This window comes from Narcine bancroftii, chromosome 4 (genome assembly GCF_036971445.1).
Source record: "Narcine bancroftii isolate sNarBan1 chromosome 4, sNarBan1.hap1, whole genome shotgun sequence".
NCBI classification, from domain to species: domain Eukaryota; kingdom Metazoa; phylum Chordata; class Chondrichthyes; order Torpediniformes; family Narcinidae; genus Narcine; species Narcine bancroftii.
In genome coordinates this window covers 36,148,613-36,171,755 of record NC_091472.1, presented here as the reverse complement: position 1 = coordinate 36,171,755, position 23,143 = coordinate 36,148,613, and the positions used below count along the sequence as shown (strand labels likewise).

The 23,143-nt window shown below is 43.4% G+C and overlaps 2 protein-coding genes across 7 annotated transcripts in view; one reads left to right on the top strand and one right to left on the bottom strand.

The window, feature by feature from the left end:
- abcg8 (ATP-binding cassette, sub-family G (WHITE), member 8) overlaps positions 1-20,151 on the bottom strand; it is a 65,881-nt gene extending 45,730 nt beyond the window's left edge. The window contains exons 1-5 of one of the 4 annotated variants that reach the window (XM_069931060.1): positions 19,908-20,151; positions 19,501-19,611; positions 15,464-15,620; positions 12,871-13,109; positions 12,042-12,174 (exon numbers count right to left, since the gene is read on the bottom strand). In XM_069931060.1, the coding sequence (XP_069787161.1) occupies positions 12,042-12,174; positions 12,871-13,109; positions 15,464-15,620; positions 19,501-19,611; positions 19,908-19,946 (679 nt within the window). In that variant the 5' untranslated portion in view covers positions 19,947-20,151. Of the gene's footprint in view, positions 1-12,041; positions 12,175-12,870; positions 13,110-15,463; positions 15,621-19,500; positions 19,612-19,729; positions 19,836-19,907 lie in introns of those variants that run through there. The other 3 variants (XM_069931057.1, XM_069931059.1, XM_069931058.1) reach the window with 3 other exon arrangements.
- The window catches only part of abcg5 (ATP-binding cassette, sub-family G (WHITE), member 5), a 40,768-nt gene continuing 36,967 nt past the window's right edge, over positions 19,343-23,143 (top strand). The window contains exon 1 of one of the 3 annotated variants that reach the window (XM_069931062.1): positions 19,343-19,545. In XM_069931062.1, the coding sequence (XP_069787163.1) occupies positions 19,526-19,545 (20 nt within the window). In that variant the 5' untranslated portion in view covers positions 19,343-19,525. Of the gene's footprint in view, positions 19,546-19,717; positions 20,116-23,143 lie in introns of those variants that run through there. The other 2 variants (XM_069931063.1, XM_069931061.1) reach the window with 2 other exon arrangements.

Genomic DNA, 23,143 nt, shown 5'->3' with positions numbered 1-23,143 from the left:
TTGGTATAACTGGATATATTGCAGTTGAAAATGATTCCAGTAATGAATGTGATTCCACCACTTGTTTTAATATCTCCCTATAAGGAGGAATTAGGAGATCCTTAAACTTCTTATAAAACTCTGATGGAAAACCATCTCCCAGCAACTTACCATTTGATAATGAACTAAACACTTCACTAACTTCTCTTGCAGTAAAAGGAGCATCAAAATGTATTTGATCATGATATGTCAAACTAGACAAATTTATCTGAAATAAAAAATTATCAATCTTAACTTCATCTCTAGTAGACTCCAATTTATATAAATCAGAATAAAATTCCTAACATCATTAATTATTCTAGATGCTTGCTCTGTTTTTAACTACCAAGCTAAAACTTTGAGCTCTCTCTCCTAATTCATATCTTTGCTTTGTTCTCTCCACTAATTTTTCTGTTCTATAGGTCTGAATTGTATTCTAATAGTTTTTTTCTTTAATAATTCCTTTCTTTTCTGATTTGAAACCTTTTTCTGTAATTCCTTTTCCTACTCTTCTATTTCCCTTTCTAATTGATCCACCTTTCATATAATCTTTTAAAATTTTTGATGTAAAACTTATTATCTGCCCTCTCAAATATACTTTTAAATGCATCCCAAACCACAAATTTATTAACAATGGAATTAGAATTTATTTCTAAAAATTCCTGTATTTGCTTCCTAATAAAAATCACAAAATTCTGTCTTTTTTTTAAACATTGTAGAATTAAATTGCCGACTATAAACCACATCCTCCTTTTTCATCAACAAATATGTCATAAAAAGTGGCAAATGGTCAGATAAAATTCTAGCCTTATAATTCACTTTCATAAATGTTTCTTGCAATTGTGCCAAAATTAAAAATAAATCTATCCTCGAATAAGAATCACGACTATATGAATAAAAAAAGTCCCTTTCTTTAGGATTTCATCTACGTCAAATATCTATCAAATTCAAGTCTCTCGTTATATTTAAAGTTCCTTTTGCTGCTTCAGCTCAAATTACCAATTTGGTCATTTTATCCAAAACTGGATCTAGACAACAATTAAAATCCCCTCCTACCAATACTTTTTCATGTGCCTCAGCTAAAAACATACAAGTATATTTAATAAATCCTTCATCTATATTTGGAGCATAAAATACTCAAAAGTTTAAATTCTCAGAATACATTTGGCAATGTACTAAAACAAATCTTCCCCCAGGATCAATAGTCACTATTTGATTTTGAACAGGTAATTTTTTTTTTTAAAACAAAATTGCCACACCTCTTGCTTTAGAGTTAAAAGTTGAAGCTACCACTTTTGATATTCCTTATCTGTCAGATCAGTGTCTTGTAGAAAAAAAAGCATTTTTTTTTTCAAGTAAGCCAATACCATCTTCCTCTTAATCAAATTATTAAGCCCATTAATATTAAAACTTACAAAATTTTATGTTTTACTATTTACCATCACACTAAATTCGAAGTTCCAAACCCGCCCCCCCCCCCCCACCTCGCTTCCTGGATGTCCCACATCTCAAAGCTATTAACCACATTTGGCATCTCCGTCAAAAGAAACCAGAAGAAAGTGAAATAAGAAGAAAAGTTAAAAAAGAATCCCCCAAAAAAAGCTCTGTCAAAAAAGACAAGTACTAGGTCCCTCTATCGTTTGGGTAGTGGCTCTCACCACTAAGTAGCACATAGCTAGGGAAGGAGAATGAAACATCCCCTGCACCCCCCCCCCCACCACCACCGAGAGAAATTTCATATTAATTCCAAAGATCCACATTTCACCTTCAGGCTGCTGCTTCAAGATCTCAATGAACTTTATCATAATCATTAAGTTCAATGACTTCCTGCTGTATTAACTCCTCCTCTCTTGACTGCATCTTCTCAATTTGTTGAATATCTGCAGTTAACAAATCAATCTGTTGGGCCCATTTATAATTTGGAAGAGAATTAGCAAATTCTAAAGCTTGCATATCATCAGTGAAAATTTTTGCCTGATTATTTTCTAAAAACCCTTTGAGTACCGCAGGGTGAGGAAAAGAAAATTTATATCCCTTTTTTCCAAAGCACTGGTTTTATAGGATTAATTTCCTTTCTTCTTTTCACAACTTCCATACTCAGATCTGTGTAGAAAAATACCTGATCAGCCACTATCAAAGGACTTTGAAATTGACGGGCCTTCTGAACTCCCCCCCCCCGGCCCCTCCAAACACAACTTGTGGTTGCTCTACCCTTCGGGACCCACCGATGCCCCTGTTTGAGAACATCACCCCTGACTGCAAGCCACCAAGAGCAGGTGATACAGCCTCAGGGAAAGAGACTTCATCAAAGCAGAAGGCAAAGGAGATCATAGAATCCAGCACCAGTCCCTGGAGGGCACAGGTGGTGGCTGTTAAGAGTGGAGCCATCGACTACAGCTAGACCATAAACCGTTTCACCCAGCTGGACATCTGCCCACTCCTCCACATTGTCAACATGGTAAAAAAGATCACCCAGTACTGGATCTTCTCAACCAATGACCTCAAGTCACCCTACCACCAACTACTGATTTGTCTGGAGGACAGCCCGTACACTGCCTTTGAGGCAGACGGCTGCCTCTACCACTTCCCCCGAGTCTCTTTCGGGGTCACCTACAAGGTCTCGGTCTTACAGAGGGAGATGGACTGAAAAATGGATGTCTACTCAATGCCACATTTCCTTACCTGGACAATGTGATCATCTGCAGCCATGATCAGCAGGAATCATGATGTTAATCTGGAGAAATTTCTCCAGATGACCAAATGCTTCAACCTCATTTATAACCAAAAGAAGTGCATCTTTAGCACTTCAGAGCTGGCCATCCTGGACTGTGAGGTGGACAATGGCAACATTGGGCCAGACCCTGACTGCATGCACCCATGTTGGAACTCCCATTGCCCCATACTCTCAATAAGTGCTTGGGCTTCTTTTCGTATTATGCCCATAGGGTCCCGAATTACACAGGCAAAACCTGCCTCCTGGTAAAATCAACCACCTTTCCCATCGGCAGAAGCCCAAGCAGCGTTAACATACATCAAGGGTGACATCGCTAAGGTGGCGATGCACGCTGTGGATGAATCCATCCCTTTCCATGTGGAGAGTAAATCGTCTGCCTTCATCCTGGCTGCCATGTTCCACCAGGCAAGCAGGCCCATGGCATTCTTTTCCAGAACCCTCCAGGGCCCCAAGCTCCAGCACTCAGCCATCGAAAAGAAGGCCCAAGCCACAGTGGAATCTGTGCGCCACTGGAGGCACTACCTGGCTGGAAAACTGTTCAACCTGCTGATTGACCAACAAGCAGTCTCATTCATGTTCAATAACAAACAGTGGTGAAAAATTAAGAATGACATGATCCTGAGGTGGAGAATTGAGCTATTCACCTACAACTACGAGATCTTGCATCAGCCCAGGAAGCTCAACGAGCCTCCTGATGCCCTGTCCCAGGGGACATACATCAACCTGCAGTTGAACATTATTGAACAAATTGAACATTAACATCCCGTTCAATAGACCCATACTGTAAATCCATTTTCTCACTCATAGCTTGCAATTGATTCATCAATTGCCTACCTATACCATGCCCCTTAGGTTCCAGTGGCTTTACCTTCACAGTTTCCACCTCCTGTATTAATTGAGCCTGTTGCTATTCATTTTCTCCCTCCACTTCCACTTGCTTCACTTGGTCCTCTTCTTCCTTTTCAATATCACTCGTTGAGAAAAAAAAAAAATCGCTTCCAATTGTCTCCGACTCAAGAGGAGGCAGGTCCTGTGCTTCAAAACTAGCAAGACCTGATTTATTAGTTTCCCATTGAAGTTCTGGCCTATCTGTTCTGAGCAGGCGCAAACTTAGGTGCATGCGCATTTGTTCTTGTAACTTTTCTAATTCAATAGTCTTCTTCTGGATACTGGTGCCATCTTCTTCGGCTCCCCAGAGGAGTAGTGCCAGTGGCGCCGGGGTTATTTGCACTCGCGCAGCCATCCCTCTTGACACACGCAGAGGGAGAGATAATCCAGCTTGAGGTTCTGACAACAAGGTAGGCTCAATGTTTTCAAATCTTGCAACTTCTTTGAACACAACTTTTCTTGTTGCTTAAGGTTTTCCTTTCCTTGCAGCAATAATCAAAACTGTGCAGGCAGGTTTCCCGCCCTATTTGGCTATCAGAAATTTTTTAAGAAAACTTTTTTGTCCAGTTATTAATTAATTCTCCCAGGAAAGGTGTATTCTCACACTCTTCACTCACACCATCACGCCAAGCCCCAATTACAATGCGACATTGTTCAATTTAGCTCTGAGTCCAAAAGTCCGAAGTGCTTGTCCAAAAATGCCGAATGTTTGTCAAGTTCAGCTTAGATCAAACAAATTTGTAGCTCTATGAGAGAGGTAAAGAGGAGCAGAGAATTAAAGGGTTGCACAATCAGAACGTAGTCATGTCTGCAGACAGAACAAATATTCCACAAAACTGACATAAAATCCAGAGAAAAATGCATCTTGAGCAGCAAGTACATAGAATTATCGAGTGACACACCTAGGAAACAGACTCTTCAGCCCATCGATTCCATCTTGACCATTAACCACCTGTTTACTCCTATATTAATTCCACTTTTTATTTTCCCCACTTTCTTATGAACTTTTCCCATATTTTACTGTTCACTTACACACTAAAGGAAACTTGATTTTTGGATGTGAAAGAAACAAGAGCATCTGATGAAAAACAACGCAGTCACTGGGAGAAGGCAGAGGCTCTTTAAGTGGTCCCATTCTGCTTCCCTAAATGCAGAAACGTACTTAGCAAGTACAAGCAAGTTCCTGTTTGATTGCCCCCTCCCACTATGCCCCCCCCGCCCCCACCCATAGCACTTTGATGCAAGCACAGACGACACAGCATCTGCATTCTTAATTTTTTTCTTTCCATCATCCAGGGCCCTAGATGAATCAACAATTTTCTTGTCATTTCTTAAATTACCTCTAGTTGTGGGGGGTAGGTGGTTGGAAACAATGTGGCTTTTAACAAAGATTTATCCTCTGGTGTTTGACTAGATTGAGTGGATACTACAATCTCTGGTAAAAACTTGATGGAATGAATAGTTCTTATTATCTTATGGCTCCTTATACACAAACTCAAAAAAATTGTGCAAGCTTTCAGGAACATACAAAAGCTTGTTAACATCACAAAAACTGATAGATAAAATACACCTACTATTTTCTTTATTAATTTTCTTTTCAGATACCTGTCTAAGTTCAAGAATTGGTTTCCCCCCCCCCCCCCCCCCCCCAACCCAGCTTATCAGGCTCTTGAACCTCCTTGTGCTATCCTGACCCTAATTTAAACTGCTCCAAGACCATCAAAAGTTCTGTTTACACTTTTAACTGCAATTGAAAATATTTATTTCTCTGCCCTTTTATATTTACTAACTCTTTTCTGTCACACAGTAATTTTAATTTATACTATTGTTGTTGATGCATCTTACCTACTCGTGTTACTGCAGTAAGAAAGAATTTCACTGCATCTCTCCATTGTACTTGTGTTTTCTTTCTTTGGCTTGGCTTCGCGGACGAAGATTTATGGAGGGGGTAAAAAGTCCACGTCAGCTGCAGGCTCGTTTGTGGCTGACAAGTCCGATGCGGGACAGGCAGACACGATTGCAGCGGTTGCAGGGGAAAATTGGTTGGTTGGGGTTGGGTGTTGGGTTTTTCCTCCTTTGCCTTTTGTCAGTGAGGTGGGCTCTGCGGTCTTCTTCAAAGGAGGTTGCTGCCCGCCAAACTGTGAGGCGCCAAGATGCACGGTTTGAGGCGTTATCAGCCCACTGGCGGTGGTCAATGTGGCAGGCACCAAGAGATTTCTTTAGGCAGTCCTTGTACCTTTTCTTTGGTGCACCTCTGTCACGGTGGCCAGTGGAGAGCTCGCCATATAACACGATCTTGGGAAGGCGATGGTCCTCCATTCTGGAGACGTGACCCATCCAGCGCAGCTGGATCTTCAGCAGCGTGGACTCGATGCTGTCGACCTCTGCCATCTCGAGTACTTCGACGTTAGGGATGTAAGCGCTCCAATGGATGTTGAGGATGGAGCGGAGACAACGCTGGTGGAAGCGTTCTAGGAGCCGTAGGTGGTGCCGGTAGAGGACTCATGATTCGGAGCCGAACAGGAGTGTGGGTATGACAACGGCTCTGTATACGCTTATCTTTGTGAGGTTTTTCAGTTGGTTGTTTTTTCAGACTCTTTTGTGTAGTCTTCCAAAGGCACTATTTGCCTTGGCGAGTCTGTTGTCTATCTCATTGTCGATCCTTGCAACTGATGAAATGGTGCAGCCAAGATAGGTAAACTGGTTGACCGTTTTGAGTATACTTGTGTATATGACAATAAACACACATAAATGCTTTTAGCACAATTTTAACTTAATTACTATCCCTGGCAATGATTTTCTATCCATTTTTCCCATTTAGATGCAAAGCATCCACTAAATCTTCTTACTAAATGTTTTCATTTCTTAATTCTGTTTCTACTTTTCAAAATGCTTTTGATTTTTCACGGCTTAGTTTCTCAGTTAATCCAATCTGCAGTATTATAGAAATTGATTGATTTAGTTTAGATGGTTGATAAAGAGCATTCTTAAAGAATAGCTGTGGAATGTAGATGACCAATGACACCACAGGTGTTGGCAGAATCACAAATGGCAATGAGGAAGCGTACAGGAGGGAGATAGATCAGCTCGTTGAATGGTTTAACGACAACAACCTTGCCCTCAATGTCAGCAAAACTAAGATTATTGTGGATTTAAGGAGGAAGTCAGGGGAATATGATCCAGTCCTCATCAAGCGCTCAGTAGTGGAGAGGGTCAAGAACTTCAAATTCCTGAGAGTCATCATCTCCGAGGATCTGTCCTGGAGCCTCCACGTTGATGCAATCACAAAGAAGACTTGCCAGCAGCTATACTTGAAGAGTTTGAAGAGATTCGGAATGTCACTGAAGACTCTCGTAAACTTCTACAGGTCTCGTGGAGAGCATTCTGGCTGGCTGCATCTCTGCCTGGTATGGAAGCGCCAACTCTCAGGACAAGTATAAATACCACTGGGTTGTTAACTCGGCCTGCGACGTCACAGGCGCCACACATCACTCCATTCAGGACATCTACCTGAAGCAGTGTCTTAAAAAAGCAGCCTCTATCCTCAAAGACTCCCACCACCCAGGCCATCCCCTCTTCATTCTGCTACCATCAGGAAAAAGGTTCAGGAGCCTATAGACGAGCACTAATCAAACACAAGGACAACTTCTTTCCTGCTGCCATCAGATTCCTGAATCAACCAAAGACACTGCCTTACTTTTCATGCACTATTTTTTTTTTAATGGTAATGTTGTAAGATGGTTCTAATATGAATGTTTACACTGTGACGCTGCCGCAAAACACTGAATTTCATGACTTGTTCATGACAATAAATTCTGATCCTGATTCTTCTGAAATTTCAGGAGACCCTGACCTAATAAGACACAGGGGTAAAATTATAATCATAATCCAAAGTTTGTTACAGTGCATCACCATCTATGTAGCAGGCAATTAAAAGAAAGAAAATAACTGAAAGTGAATATATATATTTTGGTTAGGTGCTGAAGAAAGCAGAAGTGTTATGAGGAATTTGGGTAGTGTGATAGTACAGATTCTATCACCAATGTGTATATGTATAGATTATACCTAAAAGGGGAGGCAGGCCTCTTCAGCCCGGCTAAGCAACCTGCATAGGAGAAGGTGACTCCGATATAAAACCTACGACCCAAGGACCTCGCTGCCACGTCCCACGAACCATGGGTGTAAAGGGTGGGACCAGTACTGCACACACTGCGCACCACCTAAAAGCTCCTTTGTGCAGGCCCGAGGACAGGTCCATGTCCTCCCCCTCAAAAGATGCACACAAACTCAAGCTAGCATGTTGGAACATCAGAACCATGCTAGACAAGGCTGACAGCCACCGACCTGAATGTCGGTCTGCCCTCATCGCACATGAACTCCTCAGACTCGACATAGACATAGCCGCTCTCAGCGAAGTCCGCCTTGCAGATGTAGGCAGCCTCCAAGAACACGGCGCAGGATACACACTCTACTGGTCTGGCAAGCCTCAGGCTTAACGATGCCTATCTGGTGTTGGCTTCATGGTTAAGAACTCCATTGCCTCCAAACTTGAAAACCTCCCGACAGGCCACTCTGACCGGATCATGTCCATGCGACTCCCCCTTCAAAACAAGTGACGCATCACCCTCATCAGTGTCTATGCTCCAACCCTTCATGCGGAACCAGCAGAAAAGGACAAGTTCTACACTGATCTGCGCAACCTCATCTAACGCACCCCTACAGCCGACAAGGTTGTCATCCTTGGCGACTTCAATGCTCGCGTCGGCAAAGACTCAGAAACCTGGCCAGGAATCCTTGGCAAGCATGGTGTCGGCAAGTGCAATGACAACGGGCGCCTCCTGTTGGAACTCTGCGCAGAACAGCAGCTTGTCATTACTAACACCCTTTTCCAGCAGAGAGACAGCCTGAAGACTACCTGGATGCATCCCCGATCCAAACACTGGCACCTCCTGGACGATGTTCTGGTGTGAGGAAGAGACAAATGAGTTGTGCTCCACACCAGGGTCATCCCCAGCGCGGAATGCCACACTGACCACCGGCCTGTTTGCTGCAAGCTCAGCCTTCACTTCAAGCCAAAGTTCAAGAACAGTGGAGCCCACAGAAAGAGGTTCAATGTTGGAAACTTGCAGTAATCATAGTGAGAGGAAACTTCCAGGCAAACCTCCAAGCAAAGCTCGAGGATGCAAACTGCCTCATGGACACGTCTCCTGAAACCCTCTGGGATCAGCTGAAAACGCCCATACTGCAATCCACTGAAGAGGTACTGAGCTTCTCCTCCAGGAAAAACAAGGACTGGTTTGACGAAAACAACCAGGAAATCCAGGAGCTGCTGGCAAAGAAGCGATCTGTCCACCAGACTCACCTTGCAAAGCCTTCAGGGGTTTTTATGAGACACTAAAGGCTGTGTACGGCCCCTCACCCCAAGTCCAAAGCCCTCTGCGCAGCTCAGATGGCAAAGTCCTCCTCAGAGACAAGATCTCCATCCTCAATCGATGGTCAGAACACTTCCAATCCCTTTTCAGTGCCAACCGCTCAGTCCAAGAATCCGCCCTGCTCCAGCTCCCTCAACAACCCCTGAGTCTGGAGCTGGATGAGGTCCTTACCCGGGAAGAGACATATAAGGCAAATGAACAACTGAAAAGTGGCAAAGCAGCAGGTATGAATGGAATTCCCCCAGAGGTCTGGAAGGCTGGCGGCAAAGTTCTGCATACCAAACTGCATGAGTTTTTCATGCTCTGCTGGGACCAAGGAAAGCTGCCTCAGGACCTTCGTGTTGCCATCATCATCACCCTGTACAAAAACAAAGGCGAGAAATCAGACTGCTCAAACTACAGGGGAATCACGCTGCTCTCCATTGCAGGCAAAATCTTCGCTAGGATTCTCCTAAATAGATTAATACATAGTGTCGCCAAAAATGTCCTCCCAGAATCACAGTGTGGCTTTCGCGCAAACAGAGGAACTACTGACATGGTCTTTGCCCTCAGACAGCTCCAAGAAAAGTGCAGAGAACAAAACAAAGGACTCTACATCACCTTTGTTGACCTCACCAAAGCCTTCGACACTATGAGCAGGAAAGGGCTTTGGAAAATACTAGAGCGCCTCGGATGCCACCCCCACCCCCCCCAAGTTCCTCAACATGGTTATCCAACTGCACGAAAACCAACAAGGTCGGGTCAGATACAGCAATGAGCTCTCCGAATCCTTCTCCATTGACAACGGCGTGAAGCAAGGCTGTGTCCTCGCACCAACCCTCTTTACTATCTTCTTCAGCATGATGCTGAAACAAGCCATGAAAGACCTCTCCATTGGGCACACAGAACTCAAAATGGTCAACCAGTTTACCTACTTCGGCTGCACCATTTCATCTGATGCAAGGATCGACAAAGAGATAGACAACAGACTCGTCAAGGCAAATAGCACCTTTGGAAGACTACACAAAAGAGTCTGGAAAAACAACCACCTGAAGAAACACACAAAGATCAGCGTTGTCATACCCACGCTCCTCTTTGGCTCCGAATCATGGGTCCTCTACCGGCATCACCTACGGCTCCTAGAACGCTTCCATCAGCGCTGTCTCCATTCCATCCTCACCATTCATTGGAGTGACTTCATCACCAACATCGAAGTACTCGAGCTGGTAGAGTCCGCAAGCATCGAATCCATGCTGCTGAATTTCCAACTGCGTTGGGTGGGTCACGTCTCCAGAATGGAGGACTATCGCCTTCCCAAGATCGTGTTCTATGGCGAGCTCTCCACTGGCCACCGAGATGGAAGTGCAGCAAAGAAGAGGTACAAGAACTGCTTAAAGAAATCTCTTGGTGCCTGCCACATTGACCACCGCCAGTGGGCTGATATCGCCTCCAACTGTGCATCTTGGCGCCTCACAGTTCGGCGGGCAGCAACCTCCTTTGAAGAAGACCGCAGAGCCCACCTCACTGACAAAAGACAAAGGAGGAAAAACCCAACACCAACCAACCAATTTTCCCTTGCAACCACGCCTGCCTGTCCCGCATCGGACTTGTCAGTCACCAACGAGCCTGCAGCAGATGTGGACATACCCCTCCATAAATCTTCGTCCGCGAAGCCAAGCCAAAGAAAAAAAAGATAGTGTAGGATGACTGTGATTGGCTGAGAGTGTAGTCATGCCTACTGGCAGGTCTTAAAGGATCGCTCCTAGCCAGACCAGGTCATCCTGGACTGGTCAACCTACATGTGATACGCTCCAGTCTTCTAGTTAATAAAAGCCTTGGTTTGGATCAACAAGCCTTTGATTCTTTTGACGTGCTCCATAGGTAGAAAATAGTTTATACTAAAATTACTGCCACTGTACTGAGCCAAATTGAATAAAGCAGCAAAGGAAGTGGATGTGAAGCATGACTATTATACTTCTGTAGCTGGTGAGAAGTAGAAATGGGGAAAAATCGAGAGGCCTTAAAAGTTAAAAATTACACTACAAGACCAAGGTGTTAAATGCGCATGGAGTGCATCTCTGAAGGCAAACAATGTGGAATCTCTTTTTTTGAAGTCAGTGATGGGTAAGGAAACAGAAAAAGCATCCACAGGAATACGTTTTGGAGAAGGGAAATCACTGATAGAATGAAGGTCAGGCCAGAACCTCCAATCTTCAATTAGGCTTGATTTACATGAGCAGATGCTTTAACTCTCTAGAGAACAATGAGAAAAGGGAGAAATGCAAACTAACAAATGAAAAATAACTTTGAAGCCCAGGGAATTGTCAACTGATGTCACCGACACAAATTGTAACTGCTGCTTTAACAGGAATCCTGGAAGAAAATAACCAAAGACAAGATTAAAGATGGGCATTATAATGGAGGGAGATCATTCATAAAATTTATCGGAGTTCTTGGTGAAAATGGTGCACCCTGTTTTCAAAGGATGTAACCTCATGCATATCAGTGACCGGTCTATAGCACATCAAATCATGGAATAGAAGACAAGCTTTTATATGTCAGAATTTGGCTAAACCTGAATGAATACGAGGTATTACGGATGAGAAAATGAAAAGATTTAGTCACATAACTGCTTCTATTAATGAGCATTTCCAACATTCAAAATTTAAGCTAGTTGGCAGCAATACCTTCAGGTACCAATCCTAACACTTTCAGAGTAAATGGTCATTAATGAGGAGATAAAGAGGTGATTAATACAAAAATAAGTGCTTGAGAAACTGAGTAGGTCCTGCAGTGATTACAAGAAGCAAAAATATAGAACCAACATTTTGGACAAGAGCCCTTTGTCAAGGTATGAGCAAAAAAGCAGACAGAGGTGTGAATAAAAAGGCAAAGGGAGGAAGGAAAAAGGGGCAGGGAGAGAAGCACAGGCCAACACCAGCAGGAGAGCAAAGGTCAGGCGACTGCAGAGCTGGTGGAAAAGTGGTTACCAGGATTCCACAGAAGCTGTACTCCAATGCTTACTCGACGTCGCTCTCCTCCAGAGACTCCTCGAGTTAAGTAATTCCCAACTTTTGTGTTTGCACATTGTCTCAGTCGGAGTTCTGCTATAACATCCTCTATCTGAAAAATGCAAGACACAAGCTTACACGTTATCTGTTGCTCTATTGTTATTTTGCTTTATTTCTGTCTGATGTTAATTTAATCACAAAGTAAAAATGATTATACATAAAACTCTGACAAAATTTTTTCAGAAATCCTAATGGTTCAGTATTTAGCTCGGGTACAGACTTGCTGCTTCTTTTTTACTGGCACCTAAACCTCTCTTAAGTCACTGATGTCCACATTCCTAAATTCCCTCTAAACTCAGGGGTGCCTCAGTCCTCATGCTCCTTTAAACTCACAGATGACTTGGTTCCTCAGCTCCCTTTAAGTTCATGGGCACTCCAATTCTTTATATTCACCAGGTTCTCGGTTTCCTACTTCGCCTTTAAACCTGCTGGGTTTTTTTGAAATTTATTATACTTCTGTTAATATCTACATGAAAATGAATTAAACATTTGTTTGAGTACTAATTGAAATAATGTCTGGATTAACAGTTTTATGTGTCAGAAAACATCAGTTTTCTACATTTAATTTTTTTTTAAAATTGCTTAATGTTCTTCATTTTCATATTCACAGAATGCGCTCCCCTTTGGGGAATGTGGTAAGAAATCATGTCTAGCAAGACAAAATGCAGAACAGAGGAGACAGAACAGAGAATTACATTTTGCAGTGCACTCTGCCAAAGTGCCATTAATCCAGTTCAATGAACCTTACCCTTTTGTTCCTCTGTTCTTCTGAGAAGTCTCTTGGAAGACGCAATTTTGCCACAAATGCCAATGTTTCCCTTACAGTGAGAAAGGGGAGCAATCGGTCATCCTGTCGCACATGTGCAATACACTTTTTTACCAGCTGCCTGTTGACTGGTGCTCCGTTGATCAATATTTTTCCGGATTTTATTCTCCCTCCTTCATCTCTACAGGTGATTATGTCCAGTAAAGATGTCTTCCCACATCCTGTTGATTCATAAAGAGGCATAGACACATAGATCCATATTCCAGATTCTTTTATTGTCATGTAATAATACAGAAAATGTAATATTACATGAAATTTTCTCTTGCCTGCAAAAAGTCGCCATTAGTATTGTCTGGCACCCTTTAAAGTAAAAGAATATCCATCCACCAATTACAAAAAAAAACTACTGCCATCTAATTTATTTTAAAGATCCATTTAATTACATTTCCAAATCTTACACCATACTAGTACAAGTTTTCTGCAACGATAACAATGGATGTTAATAACAATGGAAGTCTGAGATTACTGCTTTAAAGTTTCACAAATTGGGAGGTGGTCTCATTAACAAGAGAGCTGTCGCATTATTCCCTCTTACAGAGATCCCACTAAATTTGCGTGTCAACAACCAGTGTTTAAAGTCAGGTCGGGTCGGATTAGAGTGTTCACACTGAACCAAGAAAAGCCATTTCAAGGTGACCTTTTACAATAGGGATCCGACATCCTGGTGCAAAAGGAGGTGGGACCTGAAACATTATAGTGTCGGCATCCTGGGAAGGCAGGGAAGCATTTTACACTGGAGGTGATGTGAAATGCATCAGCTCTGATACTACCTACCTTGGAGGGCAAGTACTGGCATGAAAATGACCCCCATCCTAGTTTTGTCACATTTACACAGGAAAGCGAAGTGGTTAAAAGCCAGTTAATTACTGTCTTTCAAGGGCAGTGTAAAATTTTAATGCCTATTATTTTCATTTTCCATCAGTGGCTGCACTATTTCTAAATTACTGTCCAATATTATGCCAAAGGTTTTCTAGAGCTTGAGCTGAAGTTACTAAATTTCTTAACCAAGTTAACTCGGTTGATAATTTGGATAAACATCAGCAGAGTATTCGAGTGATTAGCCAAACCAACTGTGCCCCATTAAACACACTCCATGGTTGCATCAGTGTACTGTGCTCCATATCCAAAATCCATTCCATTCCAGAATGAGTTTCCAACCAGCAGCTTCTTTCACTGGAGCAAAAATGCAGATTTCCAAAAGCAAACAAAAGTAATAAACGCTAGAAGTACCTCACAGGTCAACCAATGTTTGTGGGTCAAGAAATATAATCGATGTTTTCAGTTACTAACACTGCATTAACATTGGGAAAAATGAGGAGTCAACTTGCAGAGAGGGGGAAGATACCGAGAATAGATTGTGATAGAATGCAGACCAAAGGTGACAAAGTAAGTATTACATTGAAAATTAGCAATTGGAATCAGAGGGAAAAAGTAACTACAAATTGAAACAGAAAGCTGGAGGCTTTAAATAAAAGAGTAGGGAAGGCAGGAGCAAATTTCAAGTTCTTGGTGCCACATTAATGGATACAGAAAAAATATTATTTGCTGTTTACCTGCACAAAGGGGGTAAACAATGATTTGGATTTTTGTCAGGTTGCTTTAGTGCTGTAGAAAATGTATACAGTAAAACACAGATAATTTGGCATTGCCAGGACTTGTGTGGCATCAGATTGGCAGGTTTTCCAGATCACTGGATATTACTTCTGTTGATACCTGAACACTTATTTTAACTCATTTGAAAAAAAAATGTTTTGCAATATGATAATGTTTTCCAATGAATCAGGTAAATTGAAAAGGGAGTTCAGGAACCAGAGAGCAAGAATGTTACAAGGAGCACAGGAACCAGGAAAGTCTGGTGAATGGAAAGGGAGTGCAGGAATCAGGTGTGTTTGAGGAAGTGTGGGAACAGGGACTCCCTGATTTTTACTGGAAAGGGAAAGTGGGACACCAGGACCCAGTATGTGAAAGGATTTGTGGAAACTGGGATGCGGTGATTTGAAAGAGATTGTAACAAAAACCAAAAAGCATCAGGGTTTCTGAATGGCTGGATAGTGGATTATTGAAAATTTTCTGCATACATGGATACTAGATGACAAAAAAAAATGCTTCATTGGATAAATTATGACTGCACATTAGATAGCACTGCAGTGCAGTTGATTAGAGTTGACCTGGATCCAATCTAGAACTCTGCTGCTCTCTGTGCACATTCTCTTTATCACTGCTCAAGTTTCCTCTGGGTACTCCAGCTTCGCTTGCACCCCAAAGACGTGGATTGATAGGTTAACTGGTCACTGTAAGCTGCTCTGTGTATGTGGGCAAGTGATAGAATCTGGGGCTGCTAATGGGAATGTTTGAAGAATTAAGTGGGGGGAAATGGGATTGTTTTGTGAACTGTCTCCGTGCTCTTCCTCATCCAAAATTCAACACGTCCAAAACACGAATGAATAAGCACATTGATAATCACACAATCAGAAAACATGCAACAACAAAAAATCTTAATTTGCATGACTCTTACCAGAACTCCCTATAATTGCCAACATCTGTCCGCTTCTGACCACAAGATTTAGATTTTTTATTGCTATTATTTGTCCATCTGAACTTGAGTTCCATTCCCATGGCATTTGTAATTCTGACAATTTTTCAAACCAGTGGATCTGTGCTGCAGAATTAACCTGCATTTGGTAGCCAAAATAGCATTATTAAATTACTCCTTTAAAATCATGATTTCCATATAGCACGTGTATTTAAAAGCACATCACTTTCCAGACAATGATCATACAGTGTAAAACTTGAGTCAGGCTGATAAGGAATGTCCTAGATATTTTTTTCCCCCAATTTAGCAGATTTTGGGTATAAAAATGGTGGGTTATTACCTTTTCCTTCTCTGTGCCTTGATAAAGAAGGAGAAAAGAGACACGACATTTTCTTCTGATGTCATTTTTGTTGCAAAATTTACATATTTGATATTGGATCAGACAGGATTAGATTTGACTAAACATCCTTTTATTCAAAAAAGGATTCATTGGCTAGTTTCATGCATTATTTTTAAAGAAAATATTTTATTTGATTTTCCATTATTAAACCAGAACACATGATTGACTGTTCAGAGCATATCTATGTTTTCAAACAATCTACTTATATATGATGTTTCTTCCTCCCCCATTCCCACGCCTCCCACTCCGAGAGAGAAGGAAAAGTAGAGAAACCAAGAGAAAGAAAAAGAGAAGAGGGTTCATGAATCATTAATAGGGGACCTATTGGAGGCATCCAATATTCCCCTTGCTGTTTCAGAGAAATATCCTCTGGAGCTTGTCAAAAATTAAAGAAAGAAATGGTGGCGCTGCTGGAGTGGCTGTAATGGCAGTGCTGTCGTTGGAGCAGACCCGGGACGCAGGGAGCGGAGTAAATTCTTGAAGGGTACCACCACTCATTCCTACTGCGGCTTTATTTAAAATCCTGTGTCCGAGGGGTCTGGGCCCAAGTTGGAGGCGCCCCTGTTCAGTAGTGGCCACGAGGGGTTGCAGACTCCAGGGGAGCAGCAGTCTGGCCCTGGGCACCAGTAACAGGGAGAACACCCCCAATTGATAAGGAGAAGCAAAGGAGATGACCAGATGATGGCAGACTATTGAGGAGCTCTGTGGCTGAAGGGCATATAGGCAGCAAGCGGTTGGTGATTTGTGGGTGATGAGCCCACACAGGTTGCGGGTTGCTGGCTACGAGGTCAAAGGACTCATACCAGGCAATGGCTGCTGGAGACTGACTCGTGAGAACCAGGAATCGGAAGAGGGATTCATTCGAGACAGTGCTGAGGGCAAGAATAGCTCCCAAAGGGCATTGGGTGCTTCCTCATAGTGTTGGAGGTTTGGATCTAGAACTCAGGTTGCCAATGGATTAAACTGAACTGAACTTCCAGAGGCCATGGAAGCGTTGGAGGCGAATGCCGGTGGATGCACGGACACTCAGTGACTCTAAAGGGGTCTCTCTTTTGCTTCTCTTTGACTGCAAGGGACACCGTGGAATGCTAACGGTGAATCTTTGTTTGCTTATGGCAAACAACAAGGAATTTTGTGTAATATTGCATTTTTGTCTTACATGGCAATAAATAGTATCTGATCTGATCCATGAAGAACAGGCACCTGTGCTAGGTAATGACAATGTGGTTTCTTCAGAAGAGAAAAAAGGTCTTGTGTTTCAATTTTACATATATTTACAAGCAAAAAAATACAAGTTTTTTGTAACGATTTTAGAGATTGTGATTTAGGATGTATCTTGAATATTGATATGACATGGGTCATGAAATTCTATATCAAAATAGACTAAAGCTAACACCACCCCCACCCTCACCCCACCATGGCAAAATCTGAATAAAAACATGCAGTTATAGCTCTGATTTGTTTTCATGTTCTAATAATTATGGTGTTAATCCAAAGTGATATCAAATAACAAAACTTCTTACAAAATACTTAAGAGATCATCAAGATGGAAAGTGCAAAATTATTGGTAGGCTTGAAAAATTGTTCCTGTACTGTAAAATTCTGTTCTCCTGAAATCCTTCAGGTCTTGAGGACTCTGTATGCAGTTTTACAATTGATGGCAGGGAAAATATCACAGATCAATGCAAGATAGAGTGCTTTCATGTTCTGTAATGTTGCCAAATTCCTTGAAATTAATCCAATGTCACTACTCAATAATAGTCTTATTATATAGCCTTTTATTTTTAGGCTTCAAAATACTGGACACTTCCTTGTGCATTTTACCATAAGAGAGACCCCTGTGGAGGGGTTGAATGTCATCACTGTATCCAAGATGCTAATCCTCACAGATGGAAATAGTTTCCGTAATACTACCTCCTTCCTTGCTTATCTGAAAATGTGAGCGTCTACTTTTCCCTATTTAAGAGGGCCTCTACATTTTTGATTTGACAAAAACAAAATGCTGGGTTACAATTACAAAGGAAAACCATTAAAAAAATCAATCTGTTAATTTATGTCATGCTAATCTATGAAAAACCTTTAAATAAAGCAATACAAATATACATTGAATAGGTGAAGACGGGTGGACAGGCAGATGGAACCAGATGGAGGGGTCCGAAATCAGAATTAATCCAGTTGTAAAATGCTAACAGGCAACTAAATTAGTTTAATGGAAAAAGCAAAGCAGCACTGGTGTCTACAGAACAAAGCTTGACAAATCAATGCCTATTTATGAAGAGGTATTCCCCAATTATTGTGAAGCCAAGAGGAAGTAAAATAAATTTGAAGTGAACACTTGAATTTATAGAATGCCTTTTAATGACAAAATCTCCCAACTTCTTTAGTACCAATGAAATATTTTTGAGGTTTTAATGGCTATGCTAATTTAGCAAGAAGTTTACAGGAACGCACTGTTGCCGAAAGAATCCGAGGGATGATTCAACAGACAGGTTCAGGCTTACTTTTTTTCCCTTGGTCTTTCAAATCTCTCACTCAAGATTCCCTTGTCACTCTATTCCAACATAACATAATAACACTTCTTCCCATGTAAATCCAGAGTTCCTGAATGCTGAACCTCTTCTCCATTTTCATTAATAACATACAACAAAGCCTTTAAAAACAAGTCAACTTTTCCCATTTTTTTCTCTCTCTCTGTGAGATGAACCCATCGGTGGGATCTGAAAAGAAAAATGCTGTCCAGGCTCAGCAGATGAGGCAGCAACAAGATAGAGCAAGGAGTGGGGGGGGGGGGGGGGTGCAGAGGGAGACAACTGCCTGGAATCTGAGGGATCAGGAAAGCGGCCAGCAGATTAAAGGCACATTCAGACAGAAACCTCCAGATTCAAGGGCAGTTGTCTTTCTTCGCGTTATCCCCTTTCAGTCGAGTTGGGGAGCACTTCCAACACACACTCTGCAAGTGAAAGGTCAGTGGCCCGACATTTTACATCCATTCCTCTCGCCACAGACCCCGGTTGACCAAGCCTCTTTTTAAACCCATGTCCCAGCCGTGTTTAATTTGAGCATATTCCACATACAGCACCTTCCAATAAACGAGGAAGAGGACTGAGAAAGGGGGGAGGGGGCGGGGGAGGGGGCGGGGGAGGGGGGGCGGGGGCGGGGGGGGGGGCGGGGGGGGGGGGCGGGGGGGGGGGGGCGGGCGGGCGGGGGGGGGGGGCGGGGGGGGGGGGGCGGGCGGGCGGGGGGAGGGGGCGGGCGGGGGGAGGGGGCGGGCGGGGGGAGGGGGCGGGCGGGGGGAGGGGGCGGGCGGGGGGAGGGAGGGGGCGGGCGGGGGGAGGGGGCGGGCGGAGGCAGGAGGGGAGGGGGCTTCTGAACACTGGTTTAGAACTCGGCAGCGATCTCTTGCCACATTCAGTTCATCCCCCATGAACCACGACCATTCAAGTCCCGGGGGGGGGGGGGGGGCTTGGTGGTCTCGCAACACCATCACGACGCAGACAGAAAACTCTGTCCAGTGGCTCTTTCACCAGAGTCTTGGCACAGAAATACTTTGAAGACCAAGACCGCGCCGCTGCACTTGTTGCAAGGAACCCGCCTGCTCCAAGCAAGAGCTGCCACTCGCCTCATAACTCAGGTCCCGGATTTGGATGATGTTGGGCCGGCCGCTGTAGGTGAAATACAGGCTGCTTTCTTCCTCGAGCGCGCAGAACATCCGATCGTGGAGGTGACCCGTCTAATTAAAAAAAATACAACCAAACGCAGGACAGAGATTAAGAGGCGCCCAAGTTGGTTCCGTCAGCGTGAGATGTGCACATCAGAGCGGGGGTGCGGGGAGATGGGAGCTCACTCACTCCGGACTGCCTTGTCTCCATGCTGTCGTCTCGGCGGCGTCGGGGACGCTTGGATTAAAAACCCAGCGAACTTTACCCCCACGGACAGGCAAATGAATCATTAATCCGAGGCGATGCGCTGACGGGACGGGACGGGCGGGCAACGAGTGCGTCCGAACGGGCGGAGCCCGAGCCTCACCTGAACCGGGGCGAGGGCGGCGGAATCACTTGTCCGCATGGGCGAGGTTGACACGTTTTGCTCGTCATTCACCTCTCTATTTTGTTTCGGATATGAGTTGCCTGGGAGGAAGGTTCCGTCCCGGGGACGGGACGAGCGGCTCCCTCCCGACGGCCTGTCCGGGCGCGAATGACACGGTCTGTGCAAGTCATCTCAGCTACACGGTCAGGTAAACCCTCTCCTCAACTCCGCTCCTAATGTCAAGACACCACTTCAAGGGGCAAGGGCATTTTCAAAGAAAACACCCCGCGGATTAAAATGATGGCGCGCACGGTTCATTCAGGCGGCCCCTGCGTTCTCCAAGCGCGACAAATTCCCAGCAGGGTGGATGAAGTGAGGAAGGTCCGGTCTATTTTCTGTTCAACCGAGCGAACGGCGTGGATAACATTTGCATTAACTCTTTCTCTGCAGGCGCTGTCCGACCTGTTGAAAATCCAGTTGAGAAACTTGCAAACTCAATTGACTTGTTTTGAGATTGAGAAATATTAAAATGGACCAGTGTCGAAGCCTGGTATCAAATATAGTCAACACTCTTCAGGTTGAGTTCAAATATGCTCGGTCTTGATTTGACTTCACATATGTTTGGTCTTGATTTGACTTCACATCTGCTCGGTCTTGATTTGACTTCACATATGCTCGGTCTTGATTTGACTTCACATATGCTCGGTCTTGATTTGACTTAACATATGCTCGGTGTTGATTTGACTTCACATATGCTCGGTCTTCATTTGACTTCACATATGCTCGGACTTTATTTGACTTCACATCTGCTCGGTCTTGATTTGACTTCACATATGCTCGGTCTTGATTTGACTTCACATATGCTCGGTCTTGATTTGACTTCACATATGCTCGGTCTTGATTTGACTTCACATCTGCTCGGTCTTGATTTGACTTCACATATGCTCGGACTTCATTTGACTTCACATATGCTCGGTCTTGATTTGACTTCACATATGCTCGGTCTTGATTTGACTTCACATCTGCTCGGTCTTGATTTGACTTCACATCTGCTCGGTCTTCATTTGACTTCACATATGCTCGGACTTTATTTGACTTCACATCTGCTCGGTCTTGATTTGACTTCACATCTGCTCGGTCTTGATTTGACTTCACATATGCTCGGTCTTGATTTGACTTCACATCTGCTCGGTCTTGATTTGACTTCACATATGCTCGGTCTTGATTTGACTTCACATCTGCTCGGTCTTGATTTGACTTCACATCTGCTCGGTCTTGATTTGACTTCACATCTGCTCGGTCTTGATTTGACTTCACATATGCTCGGTCTTGATTTGACTTCACATATGCTCGGTCTTGATTTGACCAGGACTGGGTTTTTTCCCCCCCTCCCTCTTGGTCCTGTGCCAGCCATTACAAGTGATAACCTATTTATATTATCCTGCAGGGCATTAGAGTCGATAACCGAATGATATTTATCAGGACCACATGCAGTACTGTACATTTCCTCTATTTCGGAAGTCCTGGTGGTTCGGAATCGAGCTCGCTCATGCGCTCCCTCTCCAACTCACCAGGGCCTCCGTTCCCCTGATCACTTTGTCTCCCTGAGGCTCCGGATTTTTTTTTTCACTAGTTTCTGATTTGCAGCACTCCCTTCTAACTCACTTCATCCCCAGCTCCCAGTCTCCATTTCATTCGGGTACCAATGGACACTCCGCGATCCTGGTTCCTGAGCTCTCTTTTAATTCACCTGCAATTCGCTGTGCTCCCTGTTTTACTCCCCGTCCTCCTTCAAAATATTCCTCATTGATGCATTGGAGGATGTTGATTATTGTTCAAAGGTGAAGATTTACTTGTAGGTAAATACACAGGCTTGATCAAAGAGTTAAAAGTAAACTGTCTTCCATAAACTATAACAAAACCCCTGTGATCTGGAATTCAAGCAAATAGACACCTCAAGCAACTGACAAAAAAAAAGAGGATAATAAATAGGTTAAAAAAAATCCAGAATTTCAAATTGGCACACCTCACCATTAGTTCACCAATCACACAACATGCAATCTTGAAGCCGTCATTAAAGATGAAATAGTGAAACTTTTGGAATGTAAGAGTTCAATCAGGCAGACGCAGCATGGTTTTAGAAAGGGAAGATCTTGTTTGACAAACTTGTTAGGATTCTGTGAGGATATAATGGGTGCATTGGATAGAGGGGAACAGGTTGATGTTGTATATTTGGGTTTCCAGAAAGCGTTTGATAAGGTGCCACACAAGAGACCTATCAGTAGGTTACAGCAAAGTGGAGTCCGGGGAAGTATATTGGCCTGGTTTGAAAATTGGTCATCTGACAGGAGGCAGAGAGTCGGGATAAATGAGAGTTTTTCAGGTTGGCGGAGAGTGGTAAGTGGGGTGCCGCAGGGGTCGGTGTTAGGCCCACAACTGTTCATCATTTACATTGATGACTTGGAGGAGGGGACAAAATGTGGTGTAGCCAAGTTTGCGGATGACACCAAATTGAGTGGAAGAGCAAATTGTAATGAAGATGTGGAGAGTCTGCAGAGGGATGAGTGGGCAAAGGTCTACCAGATGGAGTACAATGTTAGTAAGTGTGAGGTTATCCACCTTGGCTAGAAAAATAAAAGAGCTGAATATTATTTAAAGGGTGAAAAACTACAGCATGCTGTTGTGCAGAGGGACTTGGGAATGCTTGTGCATGAATCGCAAAAAGTTAGGTTGCAGGTGCAGCAGGTTATTAAGAAGGCAACTGGAATGTTGGCCTTCATCGCTAGAGGAATTGAATTCAGGAGTAGGGAGGTAAGGTTGCAACTGTATAAGGTACTGGTGAGACCACACCTGGAGTACTGTGTCCAGTTCTGGTCTCCATATTTGAGGAAGGATATACTGGCTTTGGAGACGGTCCAGAGGAGGTTTACTAGGTTGATCCCTGGGATGAAGGGGTTGACTTATGGTGAAAGATTAAATCGTCTAGGATTGTATTCGCTCGAGTTCAGAAGAATGAGAGGAGATCTTATAGAAACATATAGGATTATGAAGGGTATGGATAGGATAGATGTAGGAAGGTTTTTTGAGCTGGCCGGGGAAACTAAAACCAGAGGACACGGTCTCAAGATTCAGGGGAGTAGATTTAGGACAGAGATGAGGAAAAATAGTTTTTCCCAGAGAGTAGTGAATGTTTAGAATTCTCTAACCAGGGAAGTGGTTGAGGCTGCTTCATTAAA